Raw genomic sequence first — 20,600 nt, 5'->3', positions numbered from 1 at the left:
ATCCATGGACCTACACTAACCCATCATTAGTACTCAAAATCCATGGTTTACAGTAAGGTTTACTCTTGGTGTCTTATGTTATACGGATTTTTGTCAAATACATAATGACACGTATCCACAGTTACAGTACCATACAGAATAGTTTCACTACCCTAAAAATCCTGTGTGCTCTGCCTATTCATCCCTCCCTTTCCCTAACTCTTGGTGAACAATGACATTTTTACTGTCTCCATAGTTTTGCCTTTCCCATAATGTCATATAGTTGGATCTAGACTGTTTCTTAAAAATATGTGTTTAAAAAAACAAATAAAAATTAAAATATGTGTTAAGATGGGGAGGGAAAAGGCTATCCTTTTGTCATTATCATTCATTAATTTCTTTAATGATGAGATCTTTTGGCCCCTTTATGTGTGTCATTTTACTCAAACATAGCACAGTATATAAGCCAGCATTATCATTTTGATAGAATTCTACTGTACTTCTAGTAATACTGTTTGTGGATAGGGTCTAGAAGTTAACTCCAATTTCTCTAAGAAGTTGTGGGATATAGATGAAATTTCTATGCTCAGCAATTTCTTCCAGCAAATTGATAATGCAAAAAATCTTTTTTCTTTTGCATAATCCAGAATGACTGGGAGAGATAAAGGACCCAGAAATCAAATCCTTGGGAGTCTTGGCCTTTGCCTACACAGTCTAAGGACTATGGAACCGCCTCTGTCATCATCCATGTGGCTCTAATCCTAAACATTGAAGAGACACATTCTCTTACACATAAAGATACTTATTGCCTTAGCGGAGTGATTATAAATAAAATAAATATTTTATATATTTACAAATACAAATAAAAATAAAGCAACATCCATGTAAACTAAACTGTTCCTACCATTTATCTAGAGTTTCCCTTTTGTAAGCTTTGTGTGATGCTTTGCTGAGGACAGGCATTATTTTTCAAGCATAACATTTATTACCTGCAGAAAGCAGATTGTAATGACTGTGACACAGGTGTCAGAGGAATACCATTTTCATCTAAGGCCCATGATAAAGAATAGCTTAGTTTTCCTGATGTCAAAAGACAAAGTTCTTCAGTTCCATTTTCCTCAAGAAGAAAGGGCACATCTGTTTACAAAGGGTATTAAAAACATATGAATATTTGAGCACATTACAGTTTTTTCCCCTTTTACGTGTTCCTGGAACCCCAGAAATGCAGTTTATGCTGACTGCAGGCTCTATCTTTACAGCTCTCCTTCAACTCCTACCCAAAACCCCTCAAGGCAGACTGTTTCAAACAGACTACAAACAAGAGGGGAGAGAACTTATCGGAACACAAGTTTTCAAACCATTCTTTCTGGGAGTGGCTGCCAGCAAGGAAAAAACACCACTGGCAGCAAAAAAAGGCTTTCCAGTGTGGTTCAGTGGTTCTGCCTGCCTGCCAGTGTAGGATCAGGAGACGTGGGTTTGATCCCTGACAGGGGGCATGGGGTGGGGGGAGGGATCCCCTGCAGTAGGAAATGGCAACACACTTCAGCATTCTTGCCTGGGAAACTCCATGGCGGGCTGCAGTCCATAGGGTCACAAAGAATCTGACACAACTAGCAACTGAGCACGCATGCTAGCAGAAAAAGAGCTACTGTTTGGCTCCTTCCCTACATTCTTCAATTTTCTCCCTCTCCTCATCTTCCCTCTCAGTCTCCAGAGAGCTTAGTGATATTTTTTGAAACTTCTGCCAAGTGCTTAGTGCATCCTAAATTTCTCTAAGTCTTTTCTCCTGGGTCTCCACAACCGGGTTTTCTGCTTCATCTGGACTTTATCTAAGCAGACTACATTCCTCCCTCATTTTCTGTACTTTCCTTGTTCCTTTGCCTGTGTATTTCCTTCTTTCTCCTCCTTGTTCACTCATTCATACTCCCTTTCTTTTCACCAGACGGACATAGCAATTACAACATCCCAAGGAAGGCGTGGTGTTGGAGAAGACTCTTGAGAGTCCCTTGGACTGCAAGGAGATCCAACCAGTCCATCCTAAAGGAGATCAGTCCTGAATATTCATTGGAAGGACTGGTGCTGAAGCTGAAACTCCAATACTTTAGCCACCTCATGTGAAGAGTTGACTCATTGGAAAAGACCCTGATGCTGGGAGGGATTGGGGGCAGGAGGAGAAGGGGACGACAGAGGATGTGATGGCTGGATGGCATCACCGACTCGATGGACATGAGTTTGAGTAAACTCCGGGAGTTGGTGATGGACAGGGAGGCCTGGCGTGCTGCGATTCATGGGGTCGCAGAGAGTCGGACACAACTGAGCGACTGAACTGAACTGAAGGAAGGTGAGAGAGAAGGGAACCATGGGAGAAGAGGAAGCACTCCGGCAGACATGCTAACTTAAATTGCAGGAGGAGTAAAATCAATTGAAAGACAGTAAAAAAGTCCCTTCTCCTTTCCTCTTTCTCTTATCTCTCCTTTTCTCTCTCCTCTTCCTCCTTCCCCTATTCAGTTCAAAGATTAATCAACATGTCCTGGAGCACCTTCAGGCTTTACCGAAGGTCAGACCATCTGATGGGCTTCCCTGGTGGCTCAGTTGGTAAAGAATCCACCTGCAATGCGGGAGACCTGGGTTCGATCCCTGTAGAAGGGAATGGCAACCCACTCCAGTATTCTGGCCTGGAGATTCCATGGATTGTATAGTCCATGGGGTTGCAAAGAGTTGGACACGACGGAGAGACTTTCACTTCACTTCAAGTCAGGTAGGGGCAGAGCAATCTCCCCACTTAGGTGTGGAGCTCACATTATACAAAGCACAGTGCTCTTGTCTCAGATGCCCTAGGAAAAGCAGAGGAGCTTGTCTCAAAGTTTAGATTTCCTAAAGATCTGATTCAAGTCAAAGTTTTAAAAATTAGTTTACTGTCTGGAAGAACTTAATTCGTTTTAACCTAACACTATAAATATAGGATTCCTTTTAAAGTTTTTTTTTGTGTGTGTGGTAAAGGTCACATAATGTAAAATGTATTATTTTAACAACATTTAACTGTACATTTCAGTGGCACTAAGAACATTCACATTGCTGTGCAATTCTCACCATCTCCTGAATTTTTCACTTTCATAAACTGAATCTCTGTCCCCATTAAACACTAAATTCTCATTCTCCCTCCCCATCCCATAACCCACCACCCCCAGACCCCGACATCTACCAACATATTTTATGACTCTATGAATAGGATTCTTTGTTCATATGAATGACCCATGGTCATTTAGGATATAGAACTCATGAAGGAAATAGGAGGGAAGACACATTTTTAATAAACTTACTGCTTCCTACTTCTCCATATGCAGGTATGACAAGTTTATCAGAGCTAAATTCTAGATATTCCAAAATACTTTTGCTTTTCAATTCTGTGCTGTTAGGTAAAGGTAAATATAGTTTTGCCAATAAGCATGTCCTTTTACTTATTTCATAAACCTAAACATAAAAGAAATGATTGATAACTCATTGAAAGTACAAAATAGAAAAAAACTAAAACAAAGGTCATCACTAACATAATTCCTTTAAAAATACTAGAATGTAAAACAGGTATTGCTCTAGAGCCTTTGATCCACATGATTGTGATAAAATTAGGTAATCTTATGTGTTTAAAAGTATAGTGCCTTTCACTGGTTTCAAAGAAAGTCAGTTGAATAAAAGGATGAGAAATATAATTCTGGGAATTCAGTACATATAACACAATACCCAAAGAACTTACTGTTGTGTAGCACTTTAAAAGTCCTTTATCTTATTTAAACCTGATAAAAATTACAGGAAATAGGCATTACTCTTCCCATTTTATAAATGAAGAAATGAAATCTCTATATGAAACTCTATTAGTTTTTATTAGAAGTGATAGAAACTCAGGTTGACTTGCCTAAGAAAAAGGGAGAGTTGTTGGCTCCTCGAGTCCAAGGACAGATTAAACGAGCTGTGTAGCAGGGAAGGGAGGAAAAGTCCCAGAAGGAGGAGTAAGGGAGGCGCTGAGTACGTGGTTCTACAGACACTTACTGAGTACTAAACCCAGGTTTTCTGATTCTGCATGCTGTGCTTTCTACTAGAATTCCATCACTGTCATAACTACAAACCCAAATTTTTTCAATAGGAAGATCTTATTGTGATTTATACTCTGTTATCAGTGTCTGGAGAAACAGTGATATGTGCTTTAAAGAAAAGAAAATCAAAGAAGATAAATGCCCCTTAAAAGATAAAAAAGAATGTACCAACCAAAAGGACAGTTGCTAACCAAGAAGGCAGAGAAAAACGCAAGACAAAGAGGCAACTATTTTTCTGGTCGTCTAAATACTGTTTCTATAAGAGTGAATTTAAGCCAACACACTGGTCCCTTTGCCAAAGGCATCACTAATACAGAAAGGTTTGCGGGGGTTATAGCTAATTATAGCTAATGGATTTTAAGTATTTATGTCTCTGAAAAAAATTTCTTATTGTAAGTTAGTAAACTGGCCAACTAAAAACAGACAATGAATTGACAAATATATTCATATATTCAGTTGGCATTCTGATTTTACACATCAATCTTGCGGACTTGTTTAGGGTATGTCCATGTGTTCTCATGGAACTGTCAAATTCACTTTGGAGGCCAGATCCTGGACCGCAGCATATGTAAAGGTAGAGAATGACACCTGGAATCTCCCAGGAGATGACTTGTTCCCAATGGCAGCTATCAACATCTGTGTAGCTGAGATGACGTGTCGAGAATGAAAACAGGCATTATAAGTGGAGAAACTGTAATATTAAAAAAGTCTAAGTAGGGAATTGCAAAAATATATGGGGAAAAAAAACAAACAGTCCAGTTTGGCTGAAGTGAAGAAGGAGTAAAGAAAAATAATAATAAAATTAGAAATGCAGGTTTGTATGTGTTCATCAAGGGCATATAGATTTATTTAGCAATTCATGCAGCTTTTAATAGTGTGAATTATCCCTAGATAGATTTCTTTCTTTCTTTGCCTCTTAGTTTGTTAGGATAATGTGCTAATTGATGATGATGAATGATTCAAAAATCTACACTTACCTATTCTGGTAATTTTAGAGGGGGCAATTTTAAACTTCAAGAAGTTAGATTATAATATCACAATTTATTTTACGTACAATAGTAGGAAAGTGTAGTCAGTATATTTTCAAAATAAAAAGTTCAACAATGTACACCCAAGGCTGATTCATGTCAATGTATGGCAAAAACCACTACAATATTGTAAAGTAATTAGCTTCCAATTAAAATAAATAATTTTTAAAAATTTCAATAGAGCTACATTTTAAGATGATAGTAACTTAAAGGCACAGATGAATAAAATGAATACAGCTTTTGATCAGGAATCAAAAAATAACTGATTTAGATTTGTAATAATAATTTCCCCATGTCTCAGACTCCACTCTATACTCATATAACACAAATCTTTACTCCTCCTAACTTTTCTTTCAGGTTGAGGTTCAAGTTTAACCCTTATATTAGCCATCAAGACTTGTTGTCTAGACTCCATTACTGTTTCTAATTTGTCTTCATCATCATATTTTTCTTCTTTTAGTGCCGGGATTCTTATGATGGGGTCTTTGGGAAGGGATCAGGGGTCTGCTACATGTGTGTTTCTTCATCAGATTCTTTTAAAAAAGTTTTAAAAAGATGAACAAATATATCAAGAGACTGAAATCACAAAACCAAGGTTGGGGCAATTTGAAGAAATTATTCAACACTAACAATTGCTATACTACTCATAGTTTAAACAACTTTCTTTCACCTCTTCCACCTCACTAATAAATGAATAATGCTGCACGTCTAGGGTTGGCAAGAACTATAGCAGGAAAGAAGTATTTAGAACAACTACAAATCAAATAATTTTGTACTTAAAGCATAAAAGACTACTGATGAATTATAAGTATATTATTTATAAATATTAATATCTTATCTTAATATCTCTTAATATAAAAGAACTTATAATATTAACTAACAAGAAATTTAAAATCATTTATTGTATAAAATAATATACAAAATTAAATGACAATGGCATACCTCCAAGCAAATTGTTTCAGGCCAATATATTAACTGAATATTGAAAATTTGCTGAAACATGACTTTAAAATCAAACTGTAGAGGAGAAATTGAAGTGCAGGAAACCTGTTTATCGTTGTATAAGATTTTAATAAAATATTTAAGCTTTTGAATTTTGGCTCTCCTCTTTTGTTCGTACCTAAAAATTAAATAAACCTTTAGAGACCCTTCAAAAGCAAACCAGATATAAAATATTATTCTTTTCAAAATATACCTCAACATATTAAAATATGGTCATTTTAGAGGACAAATACTATCTTTAAGCCCAATAACATTTGCCTTTCTCTTATCCACAGATAAGAAACTTCTCCTATCAAGAAATTTCTTTAAAAAGACGCTGACTCAAAAACAGAAAAAGAACTAAAATTAAAGTACCATAAATCATTCAACTATTTATTTTATTAAATTATAACTTAAAGAGATTATAACACACCCATTATAAGATGTTTTATGAGAGGAAAAAATTGAGGGACTTAGGAATGGGGGTGAGGGAGCTTGCATCAAGAATTCAAAAATATTTTCGAACTTTTAACACACACACACATATTATGTTTTCAATAACCTCAAGCAGGTGACTCTAAGACAACAGCCTTGCTGTGTCCTCTTAAAGGTCTTTGTGAATCTCTTTAGGCTTTAGGTTGTATATTCTTTTTTTCTAGGACATTGTTTCTCTGAACCCAAAGATCAGAGGCCAGCCAGAAAGGTTAACTTCTTGGGGCTACTATGACAACACATGTTGGGGAAAAAAATGGATCCATTCAATAATATGAACTCCTAAGGCATCTTCCCTCCACCCATTCATTCATTCTTTCAACCAACATTTATTGAATATCTTCTCAGATGCAAGTCAACTGACCTAATGATAGTTAAGATTTGATCCTGATTTTCAGAAGGTAAAAGACTAGCTGGAAGATAAGCCATAGGCTGAAACATAAAATTCCCTTCTGTTCTCCACCCTGATCACCCTATAGGCCAGCATATCTGCCCATCTTCTTTATAATCTTCTCAAAGGGGTATGGGACAAAAGATTATTTATTTTTCCTATCTCCCTGGTGGTTTTTTTTTATCTTCTTCCCAATTACCTTAAAAGAAATATTAATAGTTTCATAAAATATGTCCCTTACATTGCCCTCTGAAAGTAGTTTAAATAATGAGCTTATCTACTGATTATGAGAATTTGTTAATTTGGGATTATATTCATCTTCATGAAATATTGCCTTTTCTGCACCTGTAAACTCTTTTTAATGTTCCCTTAATCCATGTACTCCTTTTATCTCCCTCTTTGACATAAGCATATTATTCTTTTCCAAAGACTCAATTCTTATTCAACTGGATATTTTCAATGGATAATGACAGCAATGCCCCATGATAGCAATAGCTGTGAAAAGACATAAAGCATTTAGTTTCCTTTTGCCTTGACTTCCTCTAAGTTTTAGCTTAGCCTTTCCAGCACAAGTATCTTCTTCCTTCTTTTTCTCTTCTTTATTTCCAACTTCCATTTTATGGCTGTTCTCTTATCCTTATTTAGATGGTCCTTTTGTGGGCATCTTACACAAGAAATTATCTTGGGCCCCTTTTTGGAAGTAGGCGTAGAACAAATAAAACATTGCTTCACTGCTCTACTTCTCTAGTCACAAAGAAGGTAATGATAATTTTGCCGTTGTGTTTGCCACTCTTTATGTTCATTTAAAAGTTTAGCCACTTATTCATCCATTTAATGAACATGAATATTTATTGGACACCCACTATCTTCCAACACAGCACTAAATGATGCACATTCACAGTATTCAAAGATGAATTGGTACCAAATGTTTCATGGGACAGAGAGGTTGGAAAGTTGTACCAAGTTCAGTGCTCTAAGTTGCTACATCCTCTTTAAGGAAGATGAGATCCAAAGGCTTAGAGATGGGAGAAATGGGGATTGGCATGATATCTGTTATGCATGGATTTCCTAGGAGTAGAAAGAAAACCTTAAAGGTCAAAGAAGAAGTCACAACTGGGGAAGAAAGATGCTGGTATTGTCCAAGTACAGAAATTTTCCAGAGGGTCCTTTCTAATCAGAACATTTTCTATGAAAGCCAGGAGATCCTTCAACAAGCAAGGATGACCATATAATCCTATTTTTCACAGTGGCTTTATAGTCCATCTATTTATACCTGAACAAAAATTACTACCATAGAAAAACAAAAACCAATCATCACACCAAACTGGTTTATGTCCCACCTCAGTCATAAACTAGAAGTTCAATACCAATCTCTAAAATGAGGATAATATCATAGAACTATGGTAGCAATTAAAAGCGCAAATATATTTTTTAAACTTAGCAATCAGGAAATCTAACATTATTAAAGAAAGAATACAGTAACTAGAAAACATATAATGAAGAAGAATAATCTGAAAATGCTTAAAATAATTTTTAAAATGCTTACAGTGAACATCTAGATAAGTTTGTTAATTCTGCTGTGAAAGAAAGTTGTGGTATCATGGTAATTGGATCTGCTATTTCAATATCTGTTTCTTCAAATTCTGAAGCTAAATATGAGAAGCTCTAGAAACAGGAAAATAAATAATTTATAATGTAATTTCACTGCTTAGGACAATTATTCTTAAAATTAAAATTTTATTTGTCATTTCGTTGGGTAACTATTACAAATATCAAGATTTCCTATTCTATCATTATTCTATCAAACAATATTATAACCAGTTAGGATGAGTTGAATGTTATTTTGCAGTGTAAATACCTCCTGTTTCTTCCTGTTCTTAAATGCTTTTCCTTCAGTTTTCTTCTCAGTCCCCCACATTTTTGACAATTCTTGTTTTTGTTCATCACATTTATTCATTTTCAACCTAATTAATAAAAAGTAGAATTATTTAAAGCAGAAATAATGGAATTATTTGAGTTGTTAGAGATTGTGCCAACACAGTACACACATACATCACAATCTCTTATTAAATAATTGTACATCCCAAGGAAATTATCAGTATGATACACACATATATATATCATATAAATATAAAATTTCATAAGCTTGTTCTCAGTTTTCACAGATTTCTCCCTACTTATTAAATACTACCAGAGAAGCCCAGTTAATTTACTGTTAGTACTTTTACGCCCTTTCTAAGGATATTAAGAAACCTCTCTGATGAGAATAAGGGACCAATGGGGATGGAAGATATAAATTTAAGGGCATAATCCATGCTTCCTCTTTTTTTTTTTTTAATTTTTGGCCACAACTGGCAGCATGTACGATCTTAGTTCCTCGACCAGGGATTGAACTCAAACCCCTTGCATGGTTAAGTGTGGAGTCAACCCCTGGACCACGAAGCAAGTGGTGGCCCAAGTGGACCAAGCAAGTCCCTCTCATATTTCTTGAGCTGTGAACATGAGCATGTGTAAGGGCAAGACACTATAGCAATAGTAAGTGGTAAATCAGGTATACTCCTTGGGGTTTATGCGTAAACAGTAAGGGATTCATGACATTACCACTACCAATACAGTGACTGCCGCCACCACCACCACCACTAACAACTACTACTACTGTATTACTACCACTTCTATGGGAACCACCACCACCACCAACTACTACTACTGTACCACTATTATTTCTACCACTATCACCGCCACCATCACTAACTACTACTACAATTAGCCCCAGCTAACTCAAACATTGTGCTTACTAAGTACATGCCAGGCAATGTTCTAAGTACTTTACACATATTAACTCACTTAATTCTCACAGCAACCCTACAAAGTAGGTATTACTATTATTCCTCTTCCATAAGTAGTCCAGCAAAACCCCAGTCATCTGGAATACTTTCAGATGGCAGGGGTTTACACTTTTCAGTACAAAGTTTAGTCTTTAAATTTTAATCTTTTAAAAAGGAGATTCTTTGATATTATATGCTCTGTTGGGAATAGAAAATGGTGCAGCTGCTCTGGAAAACAGTTGTCTTAAAGCTGTAACTACTGTTTTTATATTCAAGATACAAATTCTTTGTTGACTACATCAAGCAGTTGACTAACTTCTGGATTTTTTCCCAGTCTCTGTTAATTCCCAGGGATTAGTTGGCAACTCCTCAGAAGACCTATAAGAACAAACAGAGCAGCCACTCACCTCTGAAACTGTAACTTTACTGAAGTGCTTGTAAACCCTTGTCGTTGTCGAAGGGATTTTATCTGTTTCCAAGTCCGTAATATACTGTGTAGTAGGGAAAAGTCCTTTTCCTTTTCTAACTCATAGAGTTGTTTTGTATTACTACAACAATAATGTTAGATTAAAAATACATTAGTGAACTGAGCATATATATACCCAGAGAAAACTAGAATTCAAAAAGACACATGCACCCCAATGCTCACTGCAGTACTATTTATGATAGCCAGGACATGGAAACAGCCTAAATGTCTATCAACAGAGGAATGGATAAAGAAGATGTGGTACATATATACAATGGAATATTATTGTCACAAAAGGAGTGAAATCGGGTCATTTGTAGAGGCACAGATGGATTGAGAGACTGTCTACAGAATGAAGTAAATCAGACACAGAAAGACAAAACCAAATAGCACATATGAATGCATATATTAATATATGGAATTTGAAAAAAATGGTATAGGCAATCTATTTACAAACAGAAATAGAGATACAGGTGTACAGAACAAACGATACCAAAGGGGAAAAGGAGGGTGTGTGGGATGAATTGGGACCTTGGAATCGACATTTGATACTGTGTATAAAATAGATGAGAAACTACTGTATAGCACAGGAAAATCTACTCAGTGCTCTGCAGTGACCAAAATGCGAAGGAATCCAAAAGAGAGGAGACATATATAGACATGATTCACTTTGCTGTACACTAGAAACTAACACAACATTGTAAAGCAACCAGACTCAAAAAAAAAAAAAAAAAAAAAAAAAAAAAAAAAAAAAACAAAACCATGTTGGTGGATTAGAGCTACAAGTCATTACAAATGGCTTCAAACAGTTTATTGCACTAACTCTTCTGGGCTCCCCACCTCATTTTTTTGCTTTTTTTTTTTTTCCATTTTACTCACATCGTCATACAGGGAATTAAATTCCATTTAGAGATTCATGCGTCTTTAAGATTTTTCACTATTCAAAAGTACTCTACTAAAATCCATGTATTTCCAGGTTTTCTGGACATTCTGTAGTATATTTATCATACTTTTTTCAGATTAACAATCAGAACTACTGCTTCAAATTTAGAAGTACTTTGCCTGATGGGATACTGAGTATACTACTTGAATACCAAAGTAATATAATCCAGTCTATATAAAAATGGATTGCTTAACCCATTTAGATATATTTAGATTTAACTTCACCATTTTCTTTTGTGCTTTCTCCTTGTCTTATGTTTCTATGTTCCCTTTTCTCTCTCTTTTTTTGTCTTCTTTTGGATTGGTTGAGTATTTCTTATTATCTCATTTTCCTCTTGATTTGGAAACTATATCTGTTTATTCTCTTCCTTTAGAGGTTGTAAGTTAAAATTTAAGTCCTTCATTTACTAAAGTCTTAATCACCAATGCAAATATCTTTAATTACTTTTACCCTTCTCCATTCTTTACTCCATTCTAAAAGTTTCATATTTTAACTGTTTTTACTTTTTATTGAAGTATAGTTGATTTATAATATTGTGCCAACCTCTGCTGTACTGCAAAGTGACTCAGTTTTACATGTGTATACATTCTTTTTAAAATATTCTTTCCCATTATGGTTTATCCCAAGAAATCGTATTCAGTTCCCTGTACTATGCAGTAAGACCTTCTTGTTTATCCATTTTAAATGCAATGGTTTGCATCTACCAATTCCAAATTCCCAGCCCCTTCCTCTCCTTCCCCACTTGGCAACCACAAGTCTGATGGCTATGTCTGTGAGACTGCTTGTTTTGTAGATAGGTTCACTTTAGATTCCACATAGAAGTGATATCATATGGTATTTATTTTCTCTTTCTGACTTACTTCACTCAGAATGACAATCTAGTTTCACCTGCAAATGGCATCATTTTTTATGACTGAGTACTATTCCACTGTATATATGTACCATATCCTTCCTTATCCATTCATCTGTCGATGGACATTTATTATAGGTTATCTCCATGTTTTGGCTATTGTGAATAGTTCTACTATGAACATAGGGGTGCATGCATCTTTTGAATTATAGCTTTACCCAGGTATATGCCCAGAAGTGGGATTGCTGGATCATGTGGTGATTCTATTTTTAGTTTTCTCAGGAACCTCCATCCTGTTTTCCATAGTGGCTACACCAACATACATTTCCAACAACAGGGCAGGAGGATTCCCTTTCTCCACACTCTCTCCAGCATTTGTTATTTGTAGACTTTTTATTGATGGCCACTTTGACTGGTATGAGGTGATACCTCATTGTAGTTTCAATTTTCATTTTTCTAATGGAGTATGTTTCATGGGCCTACAGGCCATCTTTACACTTTCTTCGGAGAAATTTCTATTTAGGTCTTCCGCCCATTTTTTATTGGATTGTTTGATTTTTTGCTATTGAATTGTACGGGCAATTTATATGTTTTGGAGATTAAGCCCTTGTCAGTCACATGATTGGCAAACACTTTCTCTCATTCCATAGGTTGTCTTTTTGGGGTTTTTTTGGTTTTGTTTTTGTCTGTTTCCTTTGCTGTACAAAAGTCTGTAGTTTGATTAGGGCCCATTTGGTTACTTTTGGTTTTTATTTCTATTGCCTTGGGAGACAGACCTAAGACCTAATTGTACCACTGGTACAATTTATGTCAGAGAATGTTTTGTCTATACTCTCTTCTAGGAGTTTTATGGTGTTATGTCTTACCTTTGACCATTCTGTGAACTCTAATTTTATGCCCTGTAAAACATCATTACATGACTGCTCACTGAGACTTAGCCACATATTTACCACTCTTTGCTCCTTAGTCCTTCCTTACTTCCTCAGCATTCTTTATGCCAATGAGTGTTTTTGGCTCTAAGTTTTAGTTAACCTTATAAACAACAGTAATTTACTGTTTTGTAAATACTGATGGTTTCTATCATTCATTCATTCAACTACTATTTACAGAGATACTTCACTATGTGTCAGTACTTGTACAAGGCATATGTCAGTTTCCTTAAGTAACAATGTTTATACTGAGGAAAACCAATTATTTAAAACAACTTGCCTCCAGTGGTTAAGAATTTGTAGAGCCATTTTAGGTCAATGGGCAGGGAGTCAGAGAAATTCTTTAACTATCAAATCACTCAGAGTTGTCCATATCTTTGTGTAAGTTTAACTTTCTACCCAATAAGTACCTCCCAGAGTTTTCCTGCTTTTGGAGATTCCTTGACACATAATTATGGATTGTCTTTAAATTATTTTTCCAATTATTTTATACTTTCCTAATTTCTTTTCCTAACTAGTCTATTAGCTAATGATTCCCAAATTGTAGATCATTTTTTAAAATAAGGGTCCTTAACTCTACATACTCATTGAGTATTGCTTTTAGACTAAATTAATAGTATATCTTGCACATGTGTATGCAGACTAATTCTCAAACATACAAACACTTGAGATAAACATGATTCAAGTCAACTGAAAGGTATCAGTAAATTTGTAATAGTTTTTAATCAACATACATTTTTAAATAGATCATATTAATAAAACTACAACTACTTTCATGTGATACTTCTATTAAATATTTTTACACAAAAATGTTACAAAAAGTTGGAACCATTTATTTAACTGCCTAAAGACTAGGGATCTTCAGCAGTCTCACTCCTGGATATATACCAGAAAAAAGGAAATCTCTTGTTGGAAAAGACACATGTACCCCAATGTTCATAGCAGCAGTACTTACAACAGCCAGAAGATGGAAACAAGCCCCAAGGGTCCAACAACAGGTGATTGGTTTAAGATGTATATATCCCCTCACACATACAAATATGGAATATTACTCAGCCATAAAAAAGAATGTAATATTATAATTTGCAACCACATATGGACCTACAGGGGCTTCCCAGGAGGCACTAATGGTAAAGAACCTGCCCACCAATGCAGGAGGATATAAGAAATGCAAGTTTGATCCCTGGGTCAGGAAGATTTCCTTGGAGAAGGGCAAAACAATCCACTCTAGTATTCTTGCCTAGAAAATCCCATGGACAGAGGAGCCTGGTGGCTACAGTCCATAGGGCTGCAAAAAATCAGACATGACTGAAGCGACTTAGCATGCATGCATGCATGGACCTAGAGAGTATTTTACTTAGTGAAGCAAGTCAAAAGAGTAAAAAAATACTATATAACATCACTTATATGTGCAGTCTAAAAAATAATACAAATGAATCTGTATACAGAACAGAAACAAACTCACAGACATAGAAAGGAAACTTAAGGTTACCAAAGGGAAAGGAGGGAAGGAGGAACAAATTAGAAGTGTTGGGTTAACCCAAACTACTACACATAAAATAGATAAGCAACAAAGACTTACTGCTTAGCACAGGGAATTATATTTGATAAATCTTATAATGGCAAATATTTGATAAAACTTATAATGCAATATAATATGAAAATTACAACTGAATCACTGTGCTGTATACCTGAAACTAACAAAACACTGTAAATCAGCTATATTTCAATTTTAAAAATAGGATATTGTTAGTTTCTTATTTTACATCTTCCACAGCATAGTACAATACTTTGTTTAAACAAGCTCCTTAATAAATGCTTGATGAGTACAAGAATGTCCTAAAACCTACCTTATCTGCCAATAATAATCCTGCAAAGATTTTCTGGTCAGCTGGCTTATTTCCGAATTTTCATTTGCTAATTTGGTAGCATCCGTCAGTGCTTTAAGCTAAAACAAAAGAGCTTTTTTGGTACACTTCATCCCCCTGTTACTATCACTCCAATTCACTTGTAGGTCTAAGTATGTGCAGCAGAAACACAAGTGTATACTTTTTTTGTATTACTGTCTTGTCTTCCAAAATATATTTCATAAAAGTACCTTGGGGCAGAACTGAAAAAGAGCCTCAGTATTTGTCTAAGAAATAAACATTACACCATGAAACTTCTAGGTAGTCATTTGATCAATTAACACAAAGAAATGTCAATCAATCAAGATAGAAGACTGAACACAGGAATCTATTTTATCTTCTACCTAATATCTCACGGTTACAGAAAAGATATCTGTCTTTATCCATATCCACTGCCATCATCACAACCATATCTATATAAGTATTTTATAATTATATCTACATCTATATCTCTCTATAAAAGAATAAATATATAGCAACATAGGAAAAGAAATAAAATAAAATCAACAAAATATACTGAAGAAACTATAAAACAAAGAGAAATATCCACAGAGAATATCAACAAAGCAATGAAAGCAGGGGAAACTGTTCTCTATTACAGGGATAGGCAGAAAAAGCCTATCACAGTTAGGGACAGTTTGTGGGAACTCCAAGACTGGAGTCAATGAATATAAACTTTTACTGTAAGACACAAGGGAAGACCTCAACAACTATGAAGACATACTTCATGCCTGGATGAGGAAACCCAATTTTTTAAAGATAAAATTTCCTTCAAAATTAATATAATAACCAGTGGTTCAGATTGTAGAGAATCTGCCTGCAATGCAAGAGACCCAGGTTCAGTCCCTGGGTCAGAAGGTCTCCTGGACAGGGGAATGGCTCCGCACTCCAGTATTCTTGCCTGTAGAATTCCACGGACAGAGAAGCCTGGTGGGCTACAGTCCATGGGATCGCAAAGAGTCAGACGTGACTGAGAGACTAACACTTTCATTTTCAAAGCAGCTGCAGTGAAAATGGTAGAATAATCTTTAAAACAGAAGTTGACAAGGTAATTCTAATGTTCATATGGAAGATCAACTCTATAAGAATACACAAATTTTATTCTAGGAAAAAACCAGTGAGGAGGTACTTGTCCTTAGAAAAGTCAGGGTTGTTCATATTGTTGAGCCATCAAATTAACCAACTACAGAACTGCCCTAACTTGGAACTTTTGATATAGAAAGTCATACCTTTTCCTTATTGTTTAAAGCAATTGAGAGAGCTTTCTGTGAATTGTAACCAAAGATATGCCAAGTAACCAAAAATATGCTAACTGTCCTAGGAAATTTAATGTGAACAACAAAACCTAAAGTCCCTACAGAAAAAAACTGACAGATTTGACCTCATAAAATTTTAAATATTTGCAAGAGATAGGAAAAATGAAGTCAAAAGGCAAGTAACAGAATGGGATAAAAATATTTAAAACATATTCAAAAGATATACATTTTGTACATTCAATGTGTGTGTATGTACATATGTAAATGGTTATATGTGCATATGTATATATTTGTACATATATATATATATGAAAACTCTTATAAAGATGAACAAAGCTATACAGAAAACTGGGCAAGTAATATCAACTATTGGTTAGGACTCTGGGAAGTAAGCTCTGTTCTGTATTATCAGTGGAATCTCAAACTGAAAAACTTTCTTAGAAAGACAATTCATTACTCTGATAAAAATTTAAACTTCATGCACCCTTACTCTTGACCAAGAACTTTCACTTCTACAAACCTAGCCTACAGAAGTTTTCACACATGTGCTCAAATACATAGATACTGGGATGTTCACTGCTTTATTATTTGTAATCATAAGAAGATGGAAATGACATAAGAAGTCATTTATGAAGTCATCCATGACCATAAGAAGTATCAAGACTGAGGAGTGATTGAACATATTAAAATACATGTATATTATGGGTCTATATATAGTGATATGGGACAAGCTCCAAGACTCAGAAGAAATTTTAAAAAGCCAATTACCAAATCATACATACCAGAAGATCAAATTTATCTTAAAATCTATCATGGCATATGTATATACAGAGAAACATGGAAAAGAGATCTTTAAAGCTGTAGTTTAAACCATGAGGTGAAGATTGAAGTGGGACTTTCACAGTATGAAACTACACTGAATCTCTTACAGTGGGAATGAACTCCTGTATTATTTGCGCAATTTCCCTCTTGTGTAAACTAGAGGGAACAACAGCAGAACTCTGCAAAACTAAGGATCCGTTCTACTCTTTCATACTGTCTACAATATTTCTCCGTGTTCTTTAAGTGGAATTCATATTCACATAACAGGACATTTTGCAGTTTAACAAATCCTTGGATGTCACTGAGTCTCCTACTACTTTGAACTTCGTTTGAACACACCGAGAACGAGCAGAGCCATATATTTCACATATTTCACATATATTTCACAAGGGACTAAAGGGATGCAAAAATTAGAAATCAGTATTTTGGTAGAAGACCAATGGTCACACCCTGCAACCCTTGGCCTTCTTCCCTCCCTCCTACAGCTCTCTTATTCTAGAAGGGCATACACATGCCCTATCAAATTTCTCTTTTTACAATTTACCAGGAAACTGGAGAAAATGTTTATGTGCACATTTTAAAAAATAAATAAATGTGCACATTTTAAATAAAGCGAAGAAAAGTAAAAAGCAACTAAGAAACTACTTTTGGCTCCTAAGAATCATTAATATAATAAAAATGTTGGAAATAATGATCCCTCAATATTATTTTACACAGAAAGCCATGCTACATGAAAAACAAATGAGTTTTTATGTTCAGTAATAGGTAGTATTCTAGCGAAACACAATTGCTATCGCTAGATCAGGCTTCAAAGATTACACAACAGTTTTGGAAAACTATTAAATAGACAAATCATATTTTCAATGACCTATCTATTAGTTTCAGAGTTGATTCTTTCATTCAAAAAAAACAATGGTCATATTAAACTAAAAGTTAGAATATTCAACATTTGTTTTAGGAAATATTCTGACCTTATTAATTCACAGGATTCATTTAGGAAGTACTCCCACACATTTGCTACATGAAAATTCAATCAAATGGATTAAGTCCTCTTTTTTGCACTTGTACTTTAAAAAGCAAATATATTAAGGTATAATTCATTTCTACCTTATTGAAATGTCTTGGTGACCCTACTAGGCTTGATTATTTAACTAAATACCTCACTAAATATTTAAGTGTATTAATTAGCTGAATGAGACCTATCAGAGTATCTTTTCAGAGAGAACACTAGTTAACAAAATATTCATGTATCAAAAACTCAGTATACAGTCTAAACGAGAGGTACAAATTTATAAAAGTAGTCACTGGGTATATTTCTTTGATTTCTCCTCAGACTTTATGTACCCTTTATGATGTCATTGGGCTTCCATAAAGAACCTGCCTGCCAAGCAGGAGACATAAGAGACGCAGGTTTGATCCTGGAGTCTGGAAGATCCCCTGAAGTAACCCACTTCAATATTCTTGCCTGGAGAATCCCATGGGCTGAGGAGCCTGGTGGGCCACAGTCCATAGGGCTGCAAAGAGTTGGACGCAGTTAAAGCTACTTAACATGCATGCACGAAAGAATTCCATGGACAGAGGAACCTGGCAGGCTATAGTCCATGGGGTCACAAACAGTTGGACTTGACTAAGTGCATGTGCCACACACACAAAAACACACGCACGCGTGTGCACGCACATGCGCGCACATACATGCATGTCATTAGATGACTAGTTGGCTAAATCATTCTCATATAACTCTATAGAAGGTTCAGGAGCATTAATATTTTTATCAAAAATACTTTCTTACAAGACTTGAAATAGTCATTTGGTTCTTTTAAATAGTAATCACTTCAAATATTCTTCTTGAGTCATAGGATCAAGAAATACCATTGATTAGCAAACTATCTATAAATGCTAAATACCCTGCAGGATATGTTTGAGTCTGTCTCCCTGGCCAGTTAATTCCTACAATTTCTTTTCAGAAAAACTGAAATCAAGCTTTCTTTCATTTGGTTAAATAGTTGCAGTGCTAAGGGAATATTCCACCATAACTTGCTCTGTACTAAGAAGTTTTTTTTCTTTCAATATTAAAGGTTCAGCTCTGTAAATGTAATGAAACCATGCTTACCTTCTCATAAAGCAGCTGTGGTAAATTCTGTTGCTGCCTGTCCTGAAAACACTCATAAAGTTGGAGCAGCCTAGCACATAATACTTGTTCTTGATTGAAGAGAGGATGATGACTGAATTGCAAACCCACTATATTGAGATCTAATTGGTACATTTCCCTTTGACCTTCCATTTTGTTCCTAACAGAGCTTTCTACATCAGATTTCACTGCCTTTTAAAGAAAAGTATTTACACAATGTTAATTCGGTTCTATTTTTTTAATTACAAGTAACTCCTTATAAAAGTAACATGCTAATTGTAAGCAAATGAAGACACAGAAAAGCAAAAAACAATTATCTGCTCCTTTCTTAAAACTGATTATAGCCCTTGATTTCATATATTTATATTGGAGCATTGTAATCACCTTACTATAAATGGTCATCTACTTTACTACTCTGTGCAGAGGCTGAACTTTCAAGTTATAAGCCCCCAAGTAATTTCCTAAAGGATCACGATAAAAAAAGTAGTGTTTAGAATTGGTGGGTCAATAGTTCGTTAATGTGATGATCTAATAATCATCTGGAGCCAGACTTAATCCGCAAACTATTATCTCTACTCTAATGGCCCTTACAGCATTGAGATTTTTATTTCCCAATGAGAAACCCCAAATGAACCTTGCCTCCATAGCTGGCTGTGCATAATAAAAATTGTAGGGAAGACAGACGGGAAAGGCAGGCAGAGGTATTTGTCTGACACTGATTCCAGAATATTACCTGCTAAGAATGGTGCTACAGAATTAATTTTAATACTCAAGTTTACATGCTTGGTGAAGTGACATTTATATTTGTTCCCAACTCTAAGAGTCCATGAAACACTGAAATTAGCTTGAATGAAGTTAGAAAAGAGCAGAAAGCTCCGATGATAGTTATTAACAGCATTTTTAGCAATAAAGTGTTTTTTAATTCTGCTATGTACACTGAGTTTTTTAGACATAAGGCTATTGAATATTCAATAAACTACAGATTAGTGTAGACATAACTTTTACATGCACTTTTGAAATTTTTCAAAACCAAAAGCTTCATTTGACTTGCTTTACTGTGGTAGTCTAGAAGTGAATCAGCAATATCTCAGAGATATGCCTGTACTCCCAAATATCTTTATAAAACAAGCAGGGTAACTAGACAGCAAAACCAAAAATCCATGGACAAGATTTTAAACAAAATTGCATCTGAAAACGTCTCCACTGAATCCAAAAATACAAGTGGAGAAAAACCACTAACAGCAAGATCTGCATAGTACTGGTGACTGTATAAAAGTCGAAAGAAGCAATGAGACATCTGACCGTCCTGTTAAAAGAACCAGAAAGAGCCAACAGATACTCATCAGAAAGTACAACAAGCCAATTTAAAAACAGAAGGTAAAACTGTTACAGGTTTTGTGTACTCCAAATACAGGTAACAGCAAGGAATTTTGGTATAAATATCAACACTCGTTCATGATAAAAAATCTTTGTATTTGTCTTAATTTTAAAAGTAGGACAATTGGATACGGAAGC

General features: G+C 35.2%; 1 protein-coding gene across 21 annotated transcripts in view; it reads right to left on the bottom strand.

The window, feature by feature from the left end:
• Nucleotides 1-20,600, bottom strand: part of CC2D2B (coiled-coil and C2 domain containing 2B) — a 221,769-nt gene that overhangs the window by 65,610 nt on the left and 135,559 nt on the right. For 15 of the 21 annotated variants that reach the window (XR_011488596.1, XR_011488595.1, XR_011488594.1 and 12 more), the window contains 8 exons: nucleotides 19,068-19,277; nucleotides 14,823-14,920; nucleotides 10,192-10,332; nucleotides 8,818-8,923; nucleotides 8,506-8,624; nucleotides 6,038-6,215; nucleotides 3,300-3,450; nucleotides 969-1,116 (listed from right to left, as the gene is read on the bottom strand). Coding sequence is in view for 18 of the 21 variants with exons in the window: in XM_070469930.1 (XP_070326031.1) it covers nucleotides 969-1,116; nucleotides 3,300-3,450; nucleotides 6,038-6,215; nucleotides 8,506-8,624; nucleotides 8,818-8,923; nucleotides 10,192-10,332; nucleotides 14,823-14,920; nucleotides 19,068-19,277 (1,151 nt within the window). In the remaining 3 variants the exon portion in view is untranslated. Of the gene's footprint in view, nucleotides 1-968; nucleotides 1,117-3,299; nucleotides 3,451-6,037; nucleotides 6,216-8,505; nucleotides 8,625-8,817; nucleotides 8,924-10,191; nucleotides 10,333-14,822; nucleotides 14,921-19,067; nucleotides 19,278-20,600 lie in introns of those variants that run through there. The other 6 variants (XM_070469938.1, XM_070469939.1, XM_070469934.1 and 3 more) reach the window with 5 other exon arrangements.

This window comes from Odocoileus virginianus, chromosome 7, assembly GCF_023699985.2.
Source record: "Odocoileus virginianus isolate 20LAN1187 ecotype Illinois chromosome 7, Ovbor_1.2, whole genome shotgun sequence".
NCBI lineage: Eukaryota > Metazoa > Chordata > Mammalia > Artiodactyla > Cervidae > Odocoileus > Odocoileus virginianus.
This window is presented reverse-complemented; position numbering and strand designations above follow the sequence as displayed.